Source organism: Carcharhinus amblyrhynchos, chromosome 11, assembly GCF_965287045.1.
Source record: "Carcharhinus amblyrhynchos chromosome 11, sCarAmb.v2.hapA, whole genome shotgun sequence".
NCBI lineage: Eukaryota > Metazoa > Chordata > Chondrichthyes > Carcharhiniformes > Carcharhinidae > Carcharhinus > Carcharhinus amblyrhynchos.
The window spans coordinates 91,321,018-91,340,648 of NC_137334.1; the positions used below are offsets into that span (position 1 = coordinate 91,321,018).

General features: G+C 45.2%; 1 protein-coding gene across 1 annotated transcript in view; it reads right to left on the minus strand.

Annotated features, from left to right (window-relative positions):
* LOC145350328 (tubulin alpha chain) overlaps positions 1 to 19,284 on the minus strand; it is a 33,208-nt gene extending 13,924 nt beyond the window's left edge. The window contains exon 1 of the mRNA XM_080199550.1: positions 19,157 to 19,284. Coding sequence (XP_080055676.1) covers positions 19,157 to 19,159 — 3 coding nt within the window. The 5' untranslated portion in view covers positions 19,160 to 19,284. The remainder of the gene's footprint in view (positions 1 to 19,156) is intronic.
* Between the last annotated feature and the right edge of the window lie 347 nt (positions 19,285 to 19,631).

Below are 19,631 nucleotides of genomic sequence, written 5' to 3' on the forward strand. Positions count from 1 at the left end.
ACCGAGGCCACAGTAATGATATTTTTTTTTATAAGTATCATGCTTCTCAATGCCCAAGGTTGTGAAACTACTACATAAACACTAGATCTTTCCTACAGGAACAGAATCTCTGCAGTTCCCCAAGATGCAATGTATATAGAACCACTCGTTGCTCTAGCTAAAAGGAGCTACCTCACTCTCTCAAGTTCTTTGACTGTATGGCATTATCAGAGTTGCAGTCTGAGATGCGTCAACCCTCGAGGTAGATGTCAAAGCTCCTGTTTCACTATTTCAACAGAGGTCAATGTCACCAACACAGATTACCTCATCATTATAGCACATTTTTTGGGATCTTGCTGTGCACAAATGGTCTTTCCAGTGGCAGGGGGCTTCCTCCACCTCACTCTCAGGTGCTATTTAAGATAAGGAAGAAACAAGAAACCTATTCCTCAGCCATTGTCAGTGCGTCTCACTTCCAAAGTGATGGGAGGGAAGGCTCATGTGACCAGTACAATGAGAAAAGAGATTTCCTTTGGCACGGTGGCACTGCTGCCTCACAGCGCCAGGGACCCGGATTCGATTCCTGGCTTGGGTCACTGTGCGGAGTCTGCACATTCTTGCTATGTCTATTTGGGTTTCCTCTGGGTGCTCTGGTTTCCTCCCACAGTCCAAAAGATGTGCTGATTAGGTGCTTTGGCTATGCCAAATTCTCCCTCAGTGTACCCAAACAGGCGCTGGAGTGTGGCGACTAGGACATTTTCACAGTAACTTCTTGCAGTTTTAATGTTAGCCTACTTGTAGTAGATAAATAAGCTCTAACTTTATTCAAAATAAACGTACAGTTAACAGGAGGATGTGAATTTGCATATATAGCTCCTTCCATAACTTCAGGATGTCGAAAAGCTATTTACAAATCAGTGAAGTTCTTCAGAGGTGCAGCCAGTATTTCAATGTAGGAAGCAGCCAATTTGTGCACAGCAAGATCCCACAAATAGCAATGTGACAATGACCAGATATTCTGCACTGGTGACATGGATTAAAGACTAGACAAGGGCCCAGACACCAGGTCGTCTTTGAAATGTTGACGTGGGACCGACCATTGACCCCGCCTGATGTTGGGGTTTAACATTTCACCCCAAAGACAGCACCTCTGACAGTGCTGCTCTCCCTCGGCAATACCGAGGAGGAGATTTTGCGCTCACTTTTTTATAGTGAGACTTGAACAAGGAGACAGCAAAGTACATTGGGTTGTAATGAGTTTCAATAGGTCACTATTCTACTTGGTGACAGTGCCTCCATGTGCTAATGATTCACTTTCTAAATTTAATAGATGATCCACTCTGTCCACAGATTGATTAAGACACAGATCATGAAATCAATTTTAGAGTCAGGAGGTCTACAGCACTGAAAAGGCCCTTCAGCCCATCATGTCTGCACTAGTCAAAAACAACCACTTAACTATTCTAATTCCATTTTCCAGCATTTGGCCCATAGTCCAGTATGCCTAGGCGACTCAAGAACACATTTAAATACTTCTAAATATTATGAGGGTCTCTGTCTCCACTACACCTGCAGACAGTGAGTTCCAGATTCCCACCACCCTCTGGGTGGAAAGGTTTCTCCTCACATCTCCTCCAAACCTCCTGCCCCTTTCCCTAAATCTGTGCCCCCTGGATATTGGTCCCTCCACCAAGGGGAAAGTTTCTTCCTGTCTACTCTGCCTATGTCCTTCATAATTTTATACATCTCAAACATGTCCCCCCTCAGTCTCCTCTGCTCCAAGGAGAACAATCTCAGTCTTGCTTCATAACTAAAACTCTCCAGCCCAGGAAACACCCTTGTAAATCTCCTCCACAGCCTTTCCAGCGCTATCACATCACTCCCTTTGGAAAGTGGATTCCAGAACTGCACACAATACTCAGTGGCCTAACCAATGTTTGAATGAAGTCAGTTCATATCTAAGTCAAGTGCTCTTCAATAAGTAGCTTTCTCTCCCTGGGATATCCAAAACAAGGGGACATCACAGAATTAGAATTAGGTCAGTTAAGCGTGATTTCTGAAGCACTTTCTGAACAGGGAAGTTAGTGGAAATCCACAGCTCTCTCCTCACCCGACTCAAAAGAAAACAGCAGTGGAAGCTGGGGGTTAGCTGACATTTTCTTTAAGAATGCACTGGTGGATTTTTGCGAGTTAAGAGTCTATAGGGGATAGTCGGTTGTATTGGTTAAGGATGTTAAACAAAGATAGGTAGTTTTTTTTTTACTCATTCATGGGACATGGGCATCCCTGGCTGGCCAGCATTTATCACCCATCCCTAGTTGCCCTTGAGAAGATGGTGGTGAGCTGCCTTCCTGAATCGCTGCAGTCCACGTGCTGAGGGTTGACCACAATGTCATTAGGGAGGGAATTCCAGGATGTTGATCCAGCAACTGTGAAGGAACAGTGATATATTTCCCAGTCAGGATAGTGAGTGGCTTGGAGGGGAACTTGCAGGTGCTGGTCTTCCAATGTATCTGCTGCCCTTGTCCTTCTAGATGGAAAGTGGTCATGGAATTAAATTACAAATCAGCTGTAACTTAATTAAATGGCAGAGCAGGCTTGAGGGGCTAAATGGCCTCCTGCTGTTCCCAATACTAGAAGAAGATAAAGAATAGCTTCAGAAGAAAAGAGGACAAAGTGGAATTAAGGAAATGCTGTGGAGATCCCTTCAAACAAAACTAATTTTTCCTGTGTCAACTTAGTGTAAAATTCATACCCCTCATTGAATCAACATTGGTTTTGAATGGTCAAAAGACTACAGGCTGGATTTCTGGAATTCTCTCCCTAACAGTCTCCACCTCATCTAACTCCTTTAAGGCATTTCTTAAAAGCTATCTTTTTGACCAAGCCTTTGGTCATCTGACCTATTATCCTCTAAGTGGCATGGGAATCTTACTTTGTTTTATATTGTTCCTGTGAACAGGATAAGAAGGTGCATAACATTATAAGAACTTAAGAACATAAGAAATAGGAGCAGGAGTAGGCCATCTAGCCCTTCGAGCCTGCCCCGCCATTCAATAAGATCATGGCTGATCTGTCGTGGCTCAGTTCCACTTTCCCGCCCTCTCTCCATAACCCTTAATCCCCTCTCTTATCAAGAACCCATCAACCCGCTTCTTAAAAATATTTAGCGAGGCAGCCTCCACCACTTCAACGGGCAGAGAATTCCAGAGATTCACCACCCAAGATGTGATAAAAAAATACAAGTTATTGGAGAATGATTTGGATGTGGTTGGGTGGGAGAAAGGACGTGGGATGGGTGGATATCAAAAAAAAAGAGGTGGGAGGTGTGTGCCAATAAGTTTTCCAGGGTTGGGTTGAGGAGGGGATTGGCTATCAACCACTTAAGGTGATTGGAATGTCATTTGGGGGCCTTTGGCATTTTGCTGGTGGCAGATGGGGTCCTGATTGAGGAGACAGCCTCGCTGCATCACATTTGGGGGTTCAATCGATGCCAGAGACTCCATGCCCCATTGATAGGATCTTGAGCACAATAGGCCACAATCATGGCCAATCCTGATCCAGCAGCAGGCTCCACTGTCTATCTCAAAGGATGTTCTTGGCCTTATCTTAGTATTTCTGACAGCCAGTAAGGCAGCCTCCATGCTGAAGAGTCCTTGTAGTCCCCAACCTGCCACAGCAATGACCACCTCTCCTGGTGGGGCTGCCAAGGCTCCAATGCTGTTGGCTTTCTGATTGGGCTGGCAGTACCCAGTGCCTTTAATGAGATGGCACATTTGGAGGCAAGTGTGGACTTGGAACCCCCTCCATTTTGTCCTAATATTGAAGTCCCATAGAATCCCTATAATGCAAAATGAGCCATTTGGCCCATCAAGTCTACACCAACAACCATTTGACCCAAGCCCTATCCCCATAACCCCACATATTTACCCCACTAATTCTTCTAACCTACACATCCTGGGACACACATGGCCAATGCATCTAACCTGCACATCTTTGGACCGTGGGAACAAACTGAAGCACCCGGAGGGAACTTAAGCCGACACAGGGAGAACGTGCAAACTCCACACACAGTGACCCAAGCCGGGAATCAAGCCCAGGTCCCTGGAGGTGCAAGTCAGCAGTACTAACCACAGTGCTAACCAAAGGCAGTTTTACAGCATTTTATTCTACAAACAGCAATAGTATAATAAACCGTTGGTTCCTTATAAGCCTGGATACTAGAAGTGAATTTGGGATGGGAAAATTTCTTCAAAACAAACAGGAAGCAAGCCTTTGTCATATTTCTTCATGGGGGTGGCGTGAGGGGGAATTTTTAAGTTAATCAAAATCTAATTAGGTGCTGTGATGGGAGGATCACCCTAATGAGTCAATGGGCTGAACGGTCACTCTCACCTGTACTATCTATCTGTGACTCACTAACTCAGAAAGCGGGTTGGTTTCCAATGTTTGTGGAACCTCATTTCCAAATGACAAGTCTCCGAAACTTGGTAAAGCAGGTTTGCTCAGGACTGATGCTCTATAGAATTGGGTGGAATGGAGTCAAAACCTGAGTTTAACCACCCATGCCACAAAGCACTGTTCATGTTCTTATGAAGTCCTTGCTATTTCCTGGTATTTTCAAGAAAGGAGGCCATTTGGTCCACCAATTCAGATCTAATTAGACCCACTCTCCTGCTGTCCCTGCAAATTGATCATTTTCCAATTCCCTTCTGAAAGTTGCAAGGTCACAATATTTACTGCACCATTTTCAGATGGATCACTTACAAATCAAACTCTGCTCTCAATTCTTTATGAGAAACCTTCCTATTTCTGCTGTACTGATATCTACATGTGCTGAAATTTAATTCTTTCTCTTACTTTTAATGAGACCAGCTTTGACTTTGTTAGAGTTAAATGCTGTTTATTTATTAGTGTCACAATTTGGCTTACATTAACACTGCAATAAGTTACTGTGTAAATCCCTGAGTCACCACACCCTGACGCCTGTTTGGGTACACTGAGGGAGAATTTAGCATGGCCCATCCACGTCTTTCAGACTGTGGGGGGAAACCTGAGCAACCAGAGGAAACCCACACAGACACAGGGAGAATATGCAGGCTCCACACAGATAGTGACCCAAGCTGGGAATCAAACTCAGGTCCCTGGTGCTGAGAGGCAGCAGTACTAACCATTGTGCCACTCTATGCCATTCTTGAGCATTAGCACATTAACTAAACAGAACCATGTGGAGTACATGTGATTGAGCTTGTCTACTGGATGGTATCCTCATTTCAGTTGTTACATTATTCCTGGAGGAGTGCCTTTAGTTTGTTGGCCAGTACTTTTTGTTTATTCATTCGTGGGCGTCACTGGCTGGCCAGGATTTATTGCCCATCTCAAGTTGCCCTTGAGAGTCCAATAACTTTTTATCATTTTAATCATCTCATTCCTTTGTTATAATCCCTCCCATGACCTTGTATCTATAACATCCCCAGGCCTCTCAACTTGGCAAAGCAGGGTCCTGTCAATTGAGGAACCTCCCACTTCCTTCACTCCAACATTGGCATCTGTTTAGCTACCTGGCTCCCACAAGCTCTGGAATTCCCTCCCAAAATCTCTCCAGCTCTCTCCCTCTCTGCTGCCTTTAGCCAATCCTCAAGACTTACTCTCCCTCACCCAAGCTTTTGGTTACAATACTGACAACACCCTTCTTCAACTCAGTGACGCTGTTGTGATGTTATGCTATTGAAAAAGTCGCTGTATAAATGCAAGTTGCTGATGGTATAACCATCTGAAATTAAACTGCCCAGAATCTCTAATCTCTGACTGACACCTGTGATTGTCAAGAATTAAGACTTGGCCATTCCTGTATAACCAGCGCAGCTATCGGTAAAGGACAAAACTTCCTGAAAACACTGACACATTTCAGGTTTAAGTACTGTCTTTGTAACTGGCAGTGAAAAATTGTCTGTACCATTTGTCGGATTCAGGGCTCCATGTACAAAAAGCATTAGGAGCTGGCAAACCAGAACAAAAAAAATTAAAGAGATTAGTGAAATGCTAACCAATATCTTGAGGGGTTTGGGATATAGAGGGGAGGAATCTACACAAAACCCTAATTGGACCACATCTGGCGTACTGTGTTTGGTTCTGGACACCACACCTCAGGAAGATTAAATTTAAAGTTTATTTATTAGTGTCACAATTAGGCTCACATTAACACTGCAAAGAAGTTACTGTGAAAATCCCTTAGTTGCCACACTCCAGTGCCTGTCCAGGTACACAGAGGGAGAATTTAGCATGGCCAGTGCACCTAACCGGCACATCTTTCAGACTTTGGGAGGAAAGCAGAGCACCCATAAGAAACACACGCCGACAGGGGGAGACCATGTAAACTCCACACAGGGTGGCACAGTGGCCCAGTGGTTAGCACTGCTACCTCACAATGCCAAGGACCTGGGTTCAATTCCCAGCTTGAGTCGCTGAGTGGAGTTTGCACATTCTCCCGATTTCTGCATGGGTTTCCTCAGGGTGCTCTGGTTTCTTCCCACAATACCAGGTTAAAGTCCAACAGGTTTACTTGTGGCAAACCTGTTGGACTTTAACCTAGTGTTGTGAGACTTCTTACTGTGTTTACCCCAGTCCAATGCCAGCATCTCCACATCATTCTTCCTACAATCCAAAGATATGTGGGTTAGGTGGATTGGCCATGCTAAATTGCCCCTTAGTAGCAGGAGGACTAGCTAGGGTAAATGTGGGAGGTGTAAGGAGATAAGGCCTGGGTGGGATCATGGTCAGTGCAGACTTGATGGGCCAAATGGCCTCCTTCTGCACTGTAGGATTCTATGATTTTATGACAGTGACCCAAGCTGGGAATCGAACCCGGGTTCCTGGCACTGTGAGGCAGCAGTGCTAACCACTGTGCTGCCCATAAATATTGGGCAGGAAGGGCAGGTGCACACTCACCAGAACAATACTGGAAGTAAAAGAGTTAAATTATCAGGGCAGGCTGCATAGACAAGGCATATGTTTGAGATTAAGGGATGATCTAATTGAGGTGTTTAAGATAATTGAAAGAGTTGACAGGGTCAAGAGAGAGAGGAAAAGAAACAATTTCCTATTTCACTCTCCCCCACTCCAACCCCTCCTTACTCAATGTCACCGAATTCTGCAAACCAGATTCTGCACAGAGATATATTTAGGCTGCCTTCCCTGCCCACATTGGTTTCCATGCCAACTTTCAGCCTCAAGGTTTCCTGTGAGTCAGACTGTTAAAACAAAAATGCTTGACGTCACACACCATGAGGCAGTGTGGAGAACCCAGGAATCATTTGGTGATTGATTAGATACGACAGCAAAGGAGCCTTTTACTGGATAGGTGCATCCTGAGGGTGGCAGTGGCACAATGGTTAGCACTGCTGCTTCACAGTGCCAGGGACTTGGGTTCAATTCCAGCCTTGGGTCACTGTGTGGAATATGCACATTCTCCCCGTGTCTGTGTGGGTTTCCTCTGGGTGCTCCAGTTTCCTCCCACATTCTGAATGACGCGCAGGTTAGGTGCATTGACCCGAACAGGTGCCAGACTGTGGCGACGAGGGGAATTTCATAGTAGCTTCATTGTAGTGTTAATGTAAGCCTTACTTACTTGTGACTAACTTTAACTTTATTAAGAAGGGTTAAATGGCCTTCATCTGGACTGTACTGCCTGAATGGGTGGTGGAAGCAGATTTAGAGAAGAGGGAATAAAAGAGCAAGGAGGAACGAATGGCACTCAGCTAGCATGGCCATGACAGGATGAATGGCCACCAGCTTTTATTGCATTATTCACTGATTTCAAATACCTTGTGAATCAGATCACTTGCAGAACTTCTTGGGGTTAACGATCTTCTGCCGTGTATCTCACTTTCTCAATGAGAACGGGGTTGGCAATGGTTTGGAAAATCAGTGCAACTTGCATCTTGCTCAGATTTCGTGAGGGCTTCCCCCCCCCCCCCCCCCCAACCCCCACATTTGATCATTGAAAGGCCCTCAATAACAGGCACCAATCCCACCATCACCTCTCCCACACACAAAGTACTGACAGCAGTCTTATTGAAATAAGAGTTGTGCCTGTTACAGGGCCATTGGACCATTGAAAGGGTTTCGCAGGTTGATGCTCAGTGCACTTGGCTGCATTTTAAATGCGCCTTCTCCAGCTATCAATCCCGAGGGTAGGATTTGGACACAGGGCTTGTGGCTCAGAGGCAGGGACGTACCCACTGCGACACAAGAGCTCCCTAAAACAACAACCACTTCAAAAGCCTCATTTAAATAATTGCAATGTTATGTGACTCATATGGAGCAACAGGCAGTGGGAGTGGTATAACACTGCCCGTTGATCCCTGGTAAGGAATGCTACTGACTGCTACACCTCTAGCATCAGAGCATCCCTACAGTGCAGGAGGAGGTTGTTCAGTTCATCGAGTCTATACTAACTCTCCGACAAAGCATTTTAGCCATTTTGCCCATCACCCCCACACCCTATCCCAGAAACTCACATATTTACCCCTTTAATCCCCCTAACAGAATAGAGTCCCTACAGTGCAGAAGAAAGCCATGCAACCCATTGAGTCTGCACCGACCACAATCCCACTCAGGCCCTCTTCCCATAACCCCACATATTTAGCCTGCTAATCCCTCTGATACAAGAGTTAATTTAGCATGGCCAAACAACATCTTGGAACAAACACTAACGGAGGATTTAGAAGGCCGATCCACCTAGCCTGCACATCTTTGGACTTGTCTCACAAATCTAAAAACACTCTGGTCATAACATTGACACAAGATAGACATTGACCCGCTCCCATCTCCACACCGACATGGTCAGGAATTCACCATTGGCTAGCTTGCCAGCCATTGTATGGAGGGACAACGTGAAGTCTTGAAAAGTGCTTTATAAATGCTTATTTGCTCAGTTAAATTAACAGGTAATAACTCAAGAGATTCAGCCAAAGAGAAAGGATTATTGATCCCAGATATACAATAATAATCTCCTCATTAGGATAGGTCTGTTTGCAACTACTGGAGGCTACACTTCTTAGCAAACAATCATATGTTGAACCGCAGGGGTTCATGGTGGAGGGGCAGGACAGATGGCAAGATAAAAGAGGCATGACCTTGAGTGTAATGAGGAAGTTGAGAGTGACACAGACAGCTGTAACACTGGGAGATTATATTCTGCAAGGCCCACTATGGATCAGATGTACATGGCTGAGTTTATGGACTATTTGTTTTCAAACCTTTCTATGTTTAGGTTTCTTGTAATTATTAACACACATCCAGAGTCCCCTTGCAATTACAGACAGACTGCCTGGAGCAGGGTGCCCTTTGCAAATGCCACTAGAATCCTTTGGATCCTGTCCTGTCTTCCAAAAGAATCAGCTGGGAAACAAGCATATGAAAATGGAGTGTGTGTGTGTGTGTGTGTGTGTGTGTGTGTGGTCGTCAGAGAGAGGGGGACAAGGGGCAGGTCCAGAAACAAATAATGGTGGTGAGCTGCTTTCTCGAATGTCCTTGTAGTTGGTTAGAGATTTGTGGGTTTGGAAGGTGCTTTGAAGGAATCTTGTTGTACATTTGTAGATGTAATAGATGGCTCTCATGATGTGCTGGTGGTGGAGGGAGTGAATGTCTAAAGTGAAGGATGCAGTGGCAGTTCAGGGATGAGCACTTGAACCATCATAACATTCAAGGATATGAGACATGTGCAAGGAAATGGAATTAGCATGCCTTTAGTGGTAGACTCGATGGGCTGAAGGGCCTGTACTGCACTGAATGCCTCTATGACTGACTCCATATCTCAGTCAGTACAATAACTCAGTCAGACTGCTCTGTTCTTAGTCAGTATCCCAAGCAGCATCTCCCATTCCTGCAACCTCTAATGAGGTTGCATTAATAATTAATGAATTAATAATAATAATAAGTAATGAACAGCAGGTTAGGTGTAAAGATTTGCATTCTAATCAGTAATCTGTAAACTGTCTGTGCTTTATATGCTCTGTCTGAGGCCAGAACTCTCCATTCACCTGAAGAGGGAAACCTTGAAATTTGAGAGTTTACTATCAAATAAGTCAGTTGGACTTAAACCTGGTGTTGTCAGACTTTTTACTGTGTTTACCCCAGTCCAACGCCAGCATATCCACATCATGACCTCTAATGAGAGCAGCGATGTCATGGAAAAGTCCAAATTTACACCCACCCTGACTGCAGGGACAATCACCATAATCTCATTGTCACTGGATGAACACTAACATGATTAGGGAAACATCAACACTACACAGACCCTGGCAGTTCCATGAAGAAATCCATCACCAACCCAGACAACTAAGAAGAGGCAATTAACACAGCAAGTTCAACAGAAGCACTAGTGTCGAAATGATTATGTAGTAATGTTTTTGTAGGGGGAGTTGGCAGTAGTGCTAATGTCCAGGTTAATGCTCTGGAAACATGAGTTCAAATCCCACAACAGTTGGTGGCATTTCATAGAATCCCTACATGCAGGAGGCCATTTGGCCCATCAAGCCTACACCAACAACACATCCCATAACCCCACCTACTTACTCAAGCTAGCCCCCCTGACACTAAGGGTAATTTAGTATGGCCAATCAACTTAACCCACAAATCTTTGGACCGTGGAGGAAACAGGAACACCCGGAGGAAACCCACATAGACACAGGGAGAATGTGCAAACTCCACACAGACAGTCACTCAAAGCTGGAATTGAACCTGGCACTGTGAGGCAGCAGTGCTAACAACTGTGGCACCATGCTGCCACTTGATATTAAATTCAAGTTAGAACATCTGGAATTGAAAGCTGGGCCTGGATTTTTACCATGACAGAGAGCTTCACCTTCATGGCAAAAATGGCAGACTTAGAATCCTAAGAGACCTCCCAGCATGTGGCATTTCTCATTCTGGCAGTGGGCACATTTCAATCATGATCTATTGAGGCAGCTGGCCCTTTAAATTCTCAGCTGCCTCCACTGAAGTGGTATTTTGGTCAGCCAAGATTGTGAAACCTGGAGTGTGCAATTTAGACCAGGTAAGGACAGGTCAGAACCTGGTTAATGGTGACTGGATGTTGAGGGTAACTCATTTCGAGAGATGGGTTATCCCTTTGGATCTAGTCCCAGGACATCTTTTGGGGAAGGTAAGATGCCATTTTGGGGTAGGCTGAATGCCCTGTGGAATTGTTAAATGTCAGTATAAATGTGCATAAATTCAAACTCAATGGAACTGTCAAAACCAACTGGCAATATTGCTAGAAGCACCTGCCCTAGGGACCTGTCAATGCTGTCTCAAGCATCTATCAAAAACAACTGTCAAAGGGAGCTGTCATGCTCTCAAGACATTTAAAAGTCCTACCTTTTAAATTTAAACAACTTCTGGACTGTTAAAGAAAACATTGTGTCTCATGGGTACAGAGACATAGGTTGGCATGGAAAGCTATTGAGACATGATTTGGCATAGGTGGAACATGGCGAATATTGGGGATGAGTGCGTTTGAGGATGGTGGGGATTATTTTGGTTTATTTTTTTTTTCAAACTTTGACTAAGTGACAGCTCTCTCCATAAGACATAAGAACAAGGCCACTCAGCCCATCGAGTCTGCTCCGCCATTCAATCACGGCTGATATTTTTCTCATCCCCATTCTCCTGCCTTTTCTTCCCCGTAACCTCTGATCCCCTTATCAATCAAGAACCTATCTCTGTCTTATAGACACTCAATGACTGGGCCTCCACAGACTTCTGAGGCAAAGAGTTCCACAGATTCACCACTCTGGCTGAAGAAATTCCTCCTCATCTGTTTTAAAGGATCATCCCTTTAGGCTGAGGTTGTGCCCTCTGGATCTAGTTTTTCCACTAATGGAAACATCCTCTCTATGTCCACTCTATCCAGGCCTCGCAGTGTCCTGTAAGTTTCAGCAATATCCTACTTCATCCACGAGTACAGACCCAGGGTCCTCAACTGTTTCTCACATAAGCTCTGCATTCCAGGGATCATTCTTGTGAACCTCCTCTGGATCCTTTCCAAGGTAGCACATCCTTCCTTAGATATGGGGTCCAAAACTGCTCACAATATTCTAAATTGGGTCTGACCAGAGCTATATACAGCCTCAGAAGTACATCCCTGCTCTTGTATTCCAGCACTATCTACATGAATGCTAACATTGCATTTGTTTCAAACTGCCGATCAAACCTGCACATTAACTTTGAGAATGTTGAACAATGACTCCCAAATCCCTTTGTGTTTCTGGATTCCTAAGCATTTTCCCATTTACAGAATAGTCAATGCCTCCATTCATCCTTCCAAAATGCATAACCTCACTTTTCCATATTTATTCACTTCTTTGCACACTCTCCTAACCTGTCCAAGTTCTCTCCACAGCCCTCCTCTGCACCCACAGACTCCACACTTATTCTGGGGTCAGTGGGCCCAATTCCCAGTGAACCCCATCATCCACGATGATAATTCCAACTTCCAGGGCACTTCCGGGTCAGGTTGGCAGAATTGGACAAAATCCAGAGTCTGTGCATCTAACCCAGGACCTAGTCCCAGTGACTGTGAAATGATCATTGACTATTGTAAAAACCCATCTGGTTCAACAGTGTCCTTTAGGGAAGGAAATCTGCAGTCCTTACCCAGTCTGGCCTACATGTGACTCTAGAGCCACAGCAATGTGGGTGACTCTTAACTGCTCTCTAAAATGGCAGAATGAGACAAGGGCAATTAGGAGTGAGCAACAAATGCTGGCCCACCTAGCAACACACACATCTTAGTCCAGCAACAATGCCACCATTTCCCCATTGAAGTTAAGAAACACTTAAAACCCAGAATTGTGAAAATAGACCAAAAAAATGTAAATTGCTCCACACTGGAATGCTTTAATATTCCTGTATCTCGGAGCAGATGCAAACTCAACTGTACATGTTTTCACAAGTCCCACACCTGAACAGAAAGACAAACAGACGCGGGGTACATCCAAACTGAATGTAGTCTGTGACTACAACACAGCAATGGAATGTATTTGTTGCTCAGTTATTTCCCAATCCTCTTTGAATTAGACAGGGGTAAATATAGTCTCCACAGCATGCACTTTATCAGAGCAAAACAAAATTTCAGGCATTGCATTTCAAAAGGAGGGCAAGTGTCCTGCAGCAATACACCAAAAAGAACTTGCATTTGTGTAGCCCCTTTCACAATGCCCCAAAGAGCTTCACACTCAGTTACAATGTAGGAATCTTGGCATCAACTTGGGCACAGAAAGCTCCTAGAAACGTGACAATAACCAAATAATTTCTGTACATGATTGAAGGATAAATAACACCCAGCAAACCAAGGAGAGTAGAATCATAGAATTCCTGCAGTGCAGAAGGAGGTCATTTGGCCCATCAAGTCTGCACCGACCTCAATTCCACCCAGGCCCTATTCTTGTCACCACATGCATTTACCCTACTTGGTCCCCCTAACACTAAGGGGCAATTTTGCATGGCCAGTCCACCTGACCATACATCTTTGGACTGTGGGAGGAAACCCACACAGACATGGGGAAAACATGCAGACTCCACACAGGCAGTGACCCAAGCTGGGAATCGAACCCATGTCCCTGGTGCTATGAGGCAGCAGTGCTTACCACTATACCACCGTGCCGCCCCAACTACCCTGCTATTCTCCAAAATAGCAGCATGCGATCTTTCATGTTTACCTGAAAAGGCACTTTGGTTTAACATCTCATCTGAAAGATGGCACCTTTGACATCGCAACACTCTCCCAGTGCCCCCACCCACAGCGCCAGCCTCAAATATGTTGATAACAGTCACTGCATGTTCAAAGTTGTTCAATGTGTACAGACAAGAGTTACCTCTGCACCTAAAGAAATTTGTGTGGTTCACAAGGTTGCATGCTACACATAATAATTACAACACACCCAAGTATCTTTAATCTTAATCGTACCCTACATCTGAACAAATCTCTGCCCACCAAACTAACCACACTACCAAGTGTTGTCCAACTGTACCTGTTTGGGGTGAGGCATCAGAGTTTGCAATCATTGTCCTGGTCTCTAAGCCTTATTTCTTCATATACCAGTTCTTTTTTCCCCCCTCATACATTTTGTATGGAACAAGTGCAAGAAAATTGAAAATGCATCCCCAAATTGCAGGTTTGTATGTGCCAATACAAATTGAAATGGCAAAATTTTATTAAAGAGGAAACATATGGCATGGGTTTGGTGTTTCCATGGACTCATGTTGCCAAAGCTCTAGGAATCTCCACTAAAAATTAATCTCCAGGACACCACTCCCCTTTGTGTGACATCACCTTTGATTGGAACATGGAACATGGCCTTCGGCCCACGACCGACAGACAGACAGACAGACACTAATCTAAACCAATCCCTTTTCGTCCATAAACCTATCCACGGATCTCTTAAACGCCCCCAAACTAGGCGCATTTACAACTGCAGCAGGCAGGGCATTCCAATCCCTCACCACCCTCTGGGTAAAGAACCTACCCCTGACATCTGTCCTATAACTACCCCCCCTTAATTTAAAGCCATGCCCCCTCGTGCTAGCTTTCTCCATCCGAGGTAAAAGGCTATCACTATCCACCCTATCTAAACCTCTAATCATCTTACATGTTTCAATAAGATCCCCTCTTAGCCACCTTCTTTCTAGCGAAAACAACCCCAAATCCCTCAGTCTCTCCTCACAGGACTTCCCCTCCATACCAGGCAACATCCTGGTAAACCTCCTCTGCACCCTCTCCAAAGCCTCCACATCCTTCCTGTAATGTGGGGACCAGAACTGCACACAGTACTCCAAGTGCAGCCGCACCAGAGTTGTGTTCAGTTGCAACATGACGCTGCGACTCCTAAATTCAATCCCCCTACCAATAAACGCCAAGACACCGTATGCCTTCTTAACAACCCTATCTACTTGATTACCAACTTTCAGGGATCTATGTACACATACACCTAGATCCCTCTGTTCATCCACACTATTCAAAGTCCTCCCATTAGCCTTATACTCAACACATCTGTTATTCCTACCAAAGTGAATTACCTCACACTTCTCCGCGTTAAACTCCATCCGCCACCTCTCGGCCCAGCTCTGCAACCTGTCTAAGTCACCCTGCAAACTATGACACCCTTCCTCACAATCTACCACACCTCCGACTTTGGTGTCATCAGCAAATTTACTAATCCACCCAACTATACCCTCATCCAGATCATTAATAAAAATTACAAACAGCAGTGGCCCCAAAACAGATCCCTGAGGCACACCACTCGTAACCGAACTCCATGACGAATATTTACCATCAACCACCACCCTCTGTCTCCTATCTGCTAGCCAATTCCTGATCCAATTTCCTAGACTACCCTCAATCCCATACATCTGCATTTTCTGCAGAAGCCTACCATGGTGAACCTTATCAAACGCCTTACTAAAATCCATATATACCACGTCAACTGCCTTACCCCCATCCACCTCTTTGGTCACTTTCTCAAAAAACTCAAGGTTAGTAAGGCATGACCTCCCCGCTACAAAACCATGCTGACTACCTCCAATCAATTCGTTACTCTCCAAATAACTATAAATCCTATCCCTAATAATTTTTTCTAAAACCTTGCCCACAACAGAAGTAAGACTCACCGGTCTATAATTCCTGGGGAAGTCTCTGTTCCCCTTCTTAAACAATGGGACAACATTCGCTATCCTCCAATCTTCCGGTACTATACCAGAGACCAACGACGACCTGAAGGTCAGAGCCAGAGGCTCTGCAATCACCTCTCTTGCCTCCCAGAGAATCCTAGGGTAAATCCCATCCAGACCAGGGGACTTATCTATTTTCAAATGAGGTCACTTGTTAATTTTCTGGCTGTCATATCTGCAATAGATTTAAAGTGATTATCAAAAAAATACTAGTGGGGACAAGAGGAGATTCGTTTTTACACTGTGTGATCTGGAATGCACTGCCTGAAAGGGTGGTGGAAGCAGATTCAACAGGAATTTTCAAAAGTTTTAAAGTTTATCCATTAGTGTTACAATAAGACTTACATTAACACTGCAACAAAGCTACTGTGAAAATCCCCTAGTCGCCACATTCCGGCACCTGGTCGGTACACTGAGGGAGAATTTAGCATGGCCAATGCACCTAATCAGAATGTCTTTTGGACCATGGGAGAAAACTGAAGCACCCGGAGGAAACCCACACAGCCACGGGAGAATGTACAGACTCTGCACAGACAGTGACCCAAGCCAGGAATTGAACCTGGGTTCCTGGCGCTGTGAGGCAGCGGTGCTAACCACTGCACCACCATGCTGCCCACTAGGAAAAAGGGTGGGATTCCTACTTCAAAGCATCAACACAGCATGATGGGCCAAGTGGGGCAGCACGGTGGCACAGTGGTTAGCACTGCTGCGTCACAGCGTCAGGGACCCAGGTTCGATTCCCAGCTCGGATCATTGTCTGTGTGGAGTCTGCATGTTCTCCCCATGTCTGCGTGGGTTTCCACCCATACTCCAAATGTGCAGATTAGGCAGATCGGCCAAAGTAAAATGATTGGGTTCCAGTGGGGAAATGAGTCAGGATATGATGCTCTTTCGGAGAGTGTGTGCAGACTAGATGGGCTGAATGGCCTCGTTCTGCATTGTAGGGATTTTACAGCCTCCTTCTGTGCTGTGTAATTCTATATAAAAAGCCAGTCCTCCTTATCCCTAGTTCCTTGGTGAAGGTGTTGTGAATATGGGTACGTTTGAGCTAAAACCTCTGGATTACACGGTAGGGGGACAAGCAGGAAGTTGGTGTGTATATCTAATAGTAAAAACAGAAAATGCTGGAAAAACTCAGCAGATCTGGCAGCATCTATGGAAACAAACAGAATTAACATCGAGCCCAATGCGAGTCTTCTACACAGCTGAAGAATGGAAGGAATGTGGTGGATTATATAGTTGGAAAGGGCAGTAGAGGAGATGGGCCAGAATAGAAAGTCAATCCCTCTTTAGTCCTGACCAATTTCTGAGCCTCCATTCTGCCCCACACAGCTTCCCCCCCCCACCCTTCCCACTAACTATATAACCCATCACATTTCTTCCCCTCTTTAGTTCCGAAGAGGTCATAGAATCCCTATTTGTGCAGAAGAGGCCATTCAGCCCATTGAGTCTGCACTGACTCTGACAGAGTACCTTACCTAGGGCCTATGCCATGCCCTATCTCCACAATTCCCACGACTAATCCATCTAACCTACATATCTTGGAACACTATGGGTCAATTTGCCATGGCCAATCCACCTAACCCGCACATTTTTGAATTGTGGGAGGAAATCAACGCAGACACAGGAAGAAACTGCAAACTCCACACAGACAGTGACCCGAGGTGTGAATTGAACCTGGGTTTCTGGCACCTTGAGGCAGCAGTGCTAACCACTGTGCCACTACAAGCCATTATGAACTCGAAGTATTAACTCTGTTTCTCTCCTCACAGATACTGCCAGGCCTGCTGCTTCTTTCCAGCCTTTTCTGTTTTATTTCAGATTTCCAGCATTGACAGTATTTTGCCTGTATTTGTGTCTATATACTTAGTGTGGGGCAGAATGGAGCCTAGCAGGCCACACAGAGCTTCTGGGTGGGGAGCGTTGGAAGTACATGGCTCACGAGAAATTGAACATAAGAAAGAGAAAGGCCAGTAAAAATAAACTTTACGAATATCTCAAGTCAGCAGGAACTTTTTGGTTTCTCGGTTCCTGTTTACCGCCTATCACACTGACAATCATCCCCTGTAGCTAATTTTGCTTAAAAAGTCTACATTTAACAGGGGGAAGGTTACTAATACTGTTCAAATGTGATACGAGTCAAGCACAGAGGTTAAAATAAGTAAATACATTCAGGTGCAACGCTGACACTTTAATCATCAAGTCATTAAAATTTATGTGGGTTATTCTTGATCATCTTGGTCATTCCCCCACCCAGACAGTGCCTGATATCCTCGGGGGGGGGGGGGGGGGGGGTGAGAGAGGGAACAGTTCCTTAAAAACAGGACTCCCCTGAGAGTTATTGTAGGGTAGATGACTGTTAATCCGCTCCATGTCGGTTGCTTTATTTCACAGCAGGATGTCACAGTTTTTTTTGCCCTCAAAAGAGAAACCAATTCTTTCGCGCCTTTATTAAGGGAGAGGTTTGTGATGCACCCCTCCCCCCCCCGGAATAAAATAGGTGAGGAAATTTCCATCAGTGCATTGACTCTGGCGCAACTATTGCCGAGAGAGGGAGGGTCAGCTACGGACTCAGCTTCTGCTGTGTGACTATCCCTCAGTCATCCCGGTGATGTGTCATTCCCACTGGGGGAGTGTCACCAGAATACAAGTCAGCCCATAGCTTTCAGAGCCCAGGTCCTGACTATATTTAAAATAGAGAGAGACAGCATGTGTGTACAGGTTAGAGGAGTCTCTCTCAATACCTCCCCTGGAGTGCACAGATACAGACCATTACCTATTTTGGTATCTGTCTATTTTTGGGGTGGAGATATCAATGTGTCAGAAGCCAGCTCCTCTTACAGGGCCATCTGCCCCCCCCCCCCCCCAACAACAACCAACATCCAGCACTGACCCACATGACTGCTCTAAATTCTGAGACTGTCACCCCAGATTCACCCACCCACTCTCCCCTCCGGCACTCACAGCCCTGCAGGTGTCCCAGGCGAAATGGTGCAAGTGTCAACATCAAAACAAAACGCCCGCAACTCGATTACGTGTCAATTTCGCTCATTTTCCGATTCCTTCCCTGTGCTCTCAGTCTCTCCCTGTGTCCCTGTCTCTATCTCTCTCCCTTCATATACAAAAATACATATATTCAGTCAATAAATCAATCAATCAATCAATCAAATCTCCCACCCACTCAAACATGTTCATTTTGTTTTTAAAAATATGTAAAATTAAATTCCAAGGTCACAGTTTCTACAAGACACCAACCCCCATCCCCCCAAAGTGCAAAAAGTTTCATTTCCCGCTGCGTGTGACCACAAAGCCCAGCTCGATTTCTTCTAACTCAGACACTGACACGCTCTGAGAACACACGTTGAGCCCTTAACCCAGGTTCTAGGCAAGAAGGAGGCTGTCTTTCTGTCTTTACAGAATTATTTGCCTGTTCAGATCGACTTACCATGATTTCGGGAGTGAATTTGTTTCCCAATTGTCACACTGTCTCTGGGTCACTTGCTCCACACCCCTGGTCTCTCACACTCTGAACCTGCGAAGGGTCTCTGTGAGCACTGAGTTATAGGCTACGCCTCGCCCCTACTGGCTATTTAACCTCCTGAGGAATCGGGGAGGAGTTTGGTGTCGATCCAGCCCCCACCCCGCCCACAGGTACAGATCGTACACTCAGATATAATCGCGCCCAACAATTCGATCTGAGCGGATAACGCAGGATTATCTGTAAACGGATCTGGTTTTAAACCAAACATCACAACTCATCTGCTAGACTTTGCATGTGGAATACAATGTGATCTACTCAGCAACTATGTTCAATTCAGTGAGATCTAAGAACATAAGAAATACGAGCAGGAGTAGGCCATCTAGCCCCTCGAGCCTGCCCCGCCATTCCATAAGATCATGGCTGATCTGAAGTGGATCAG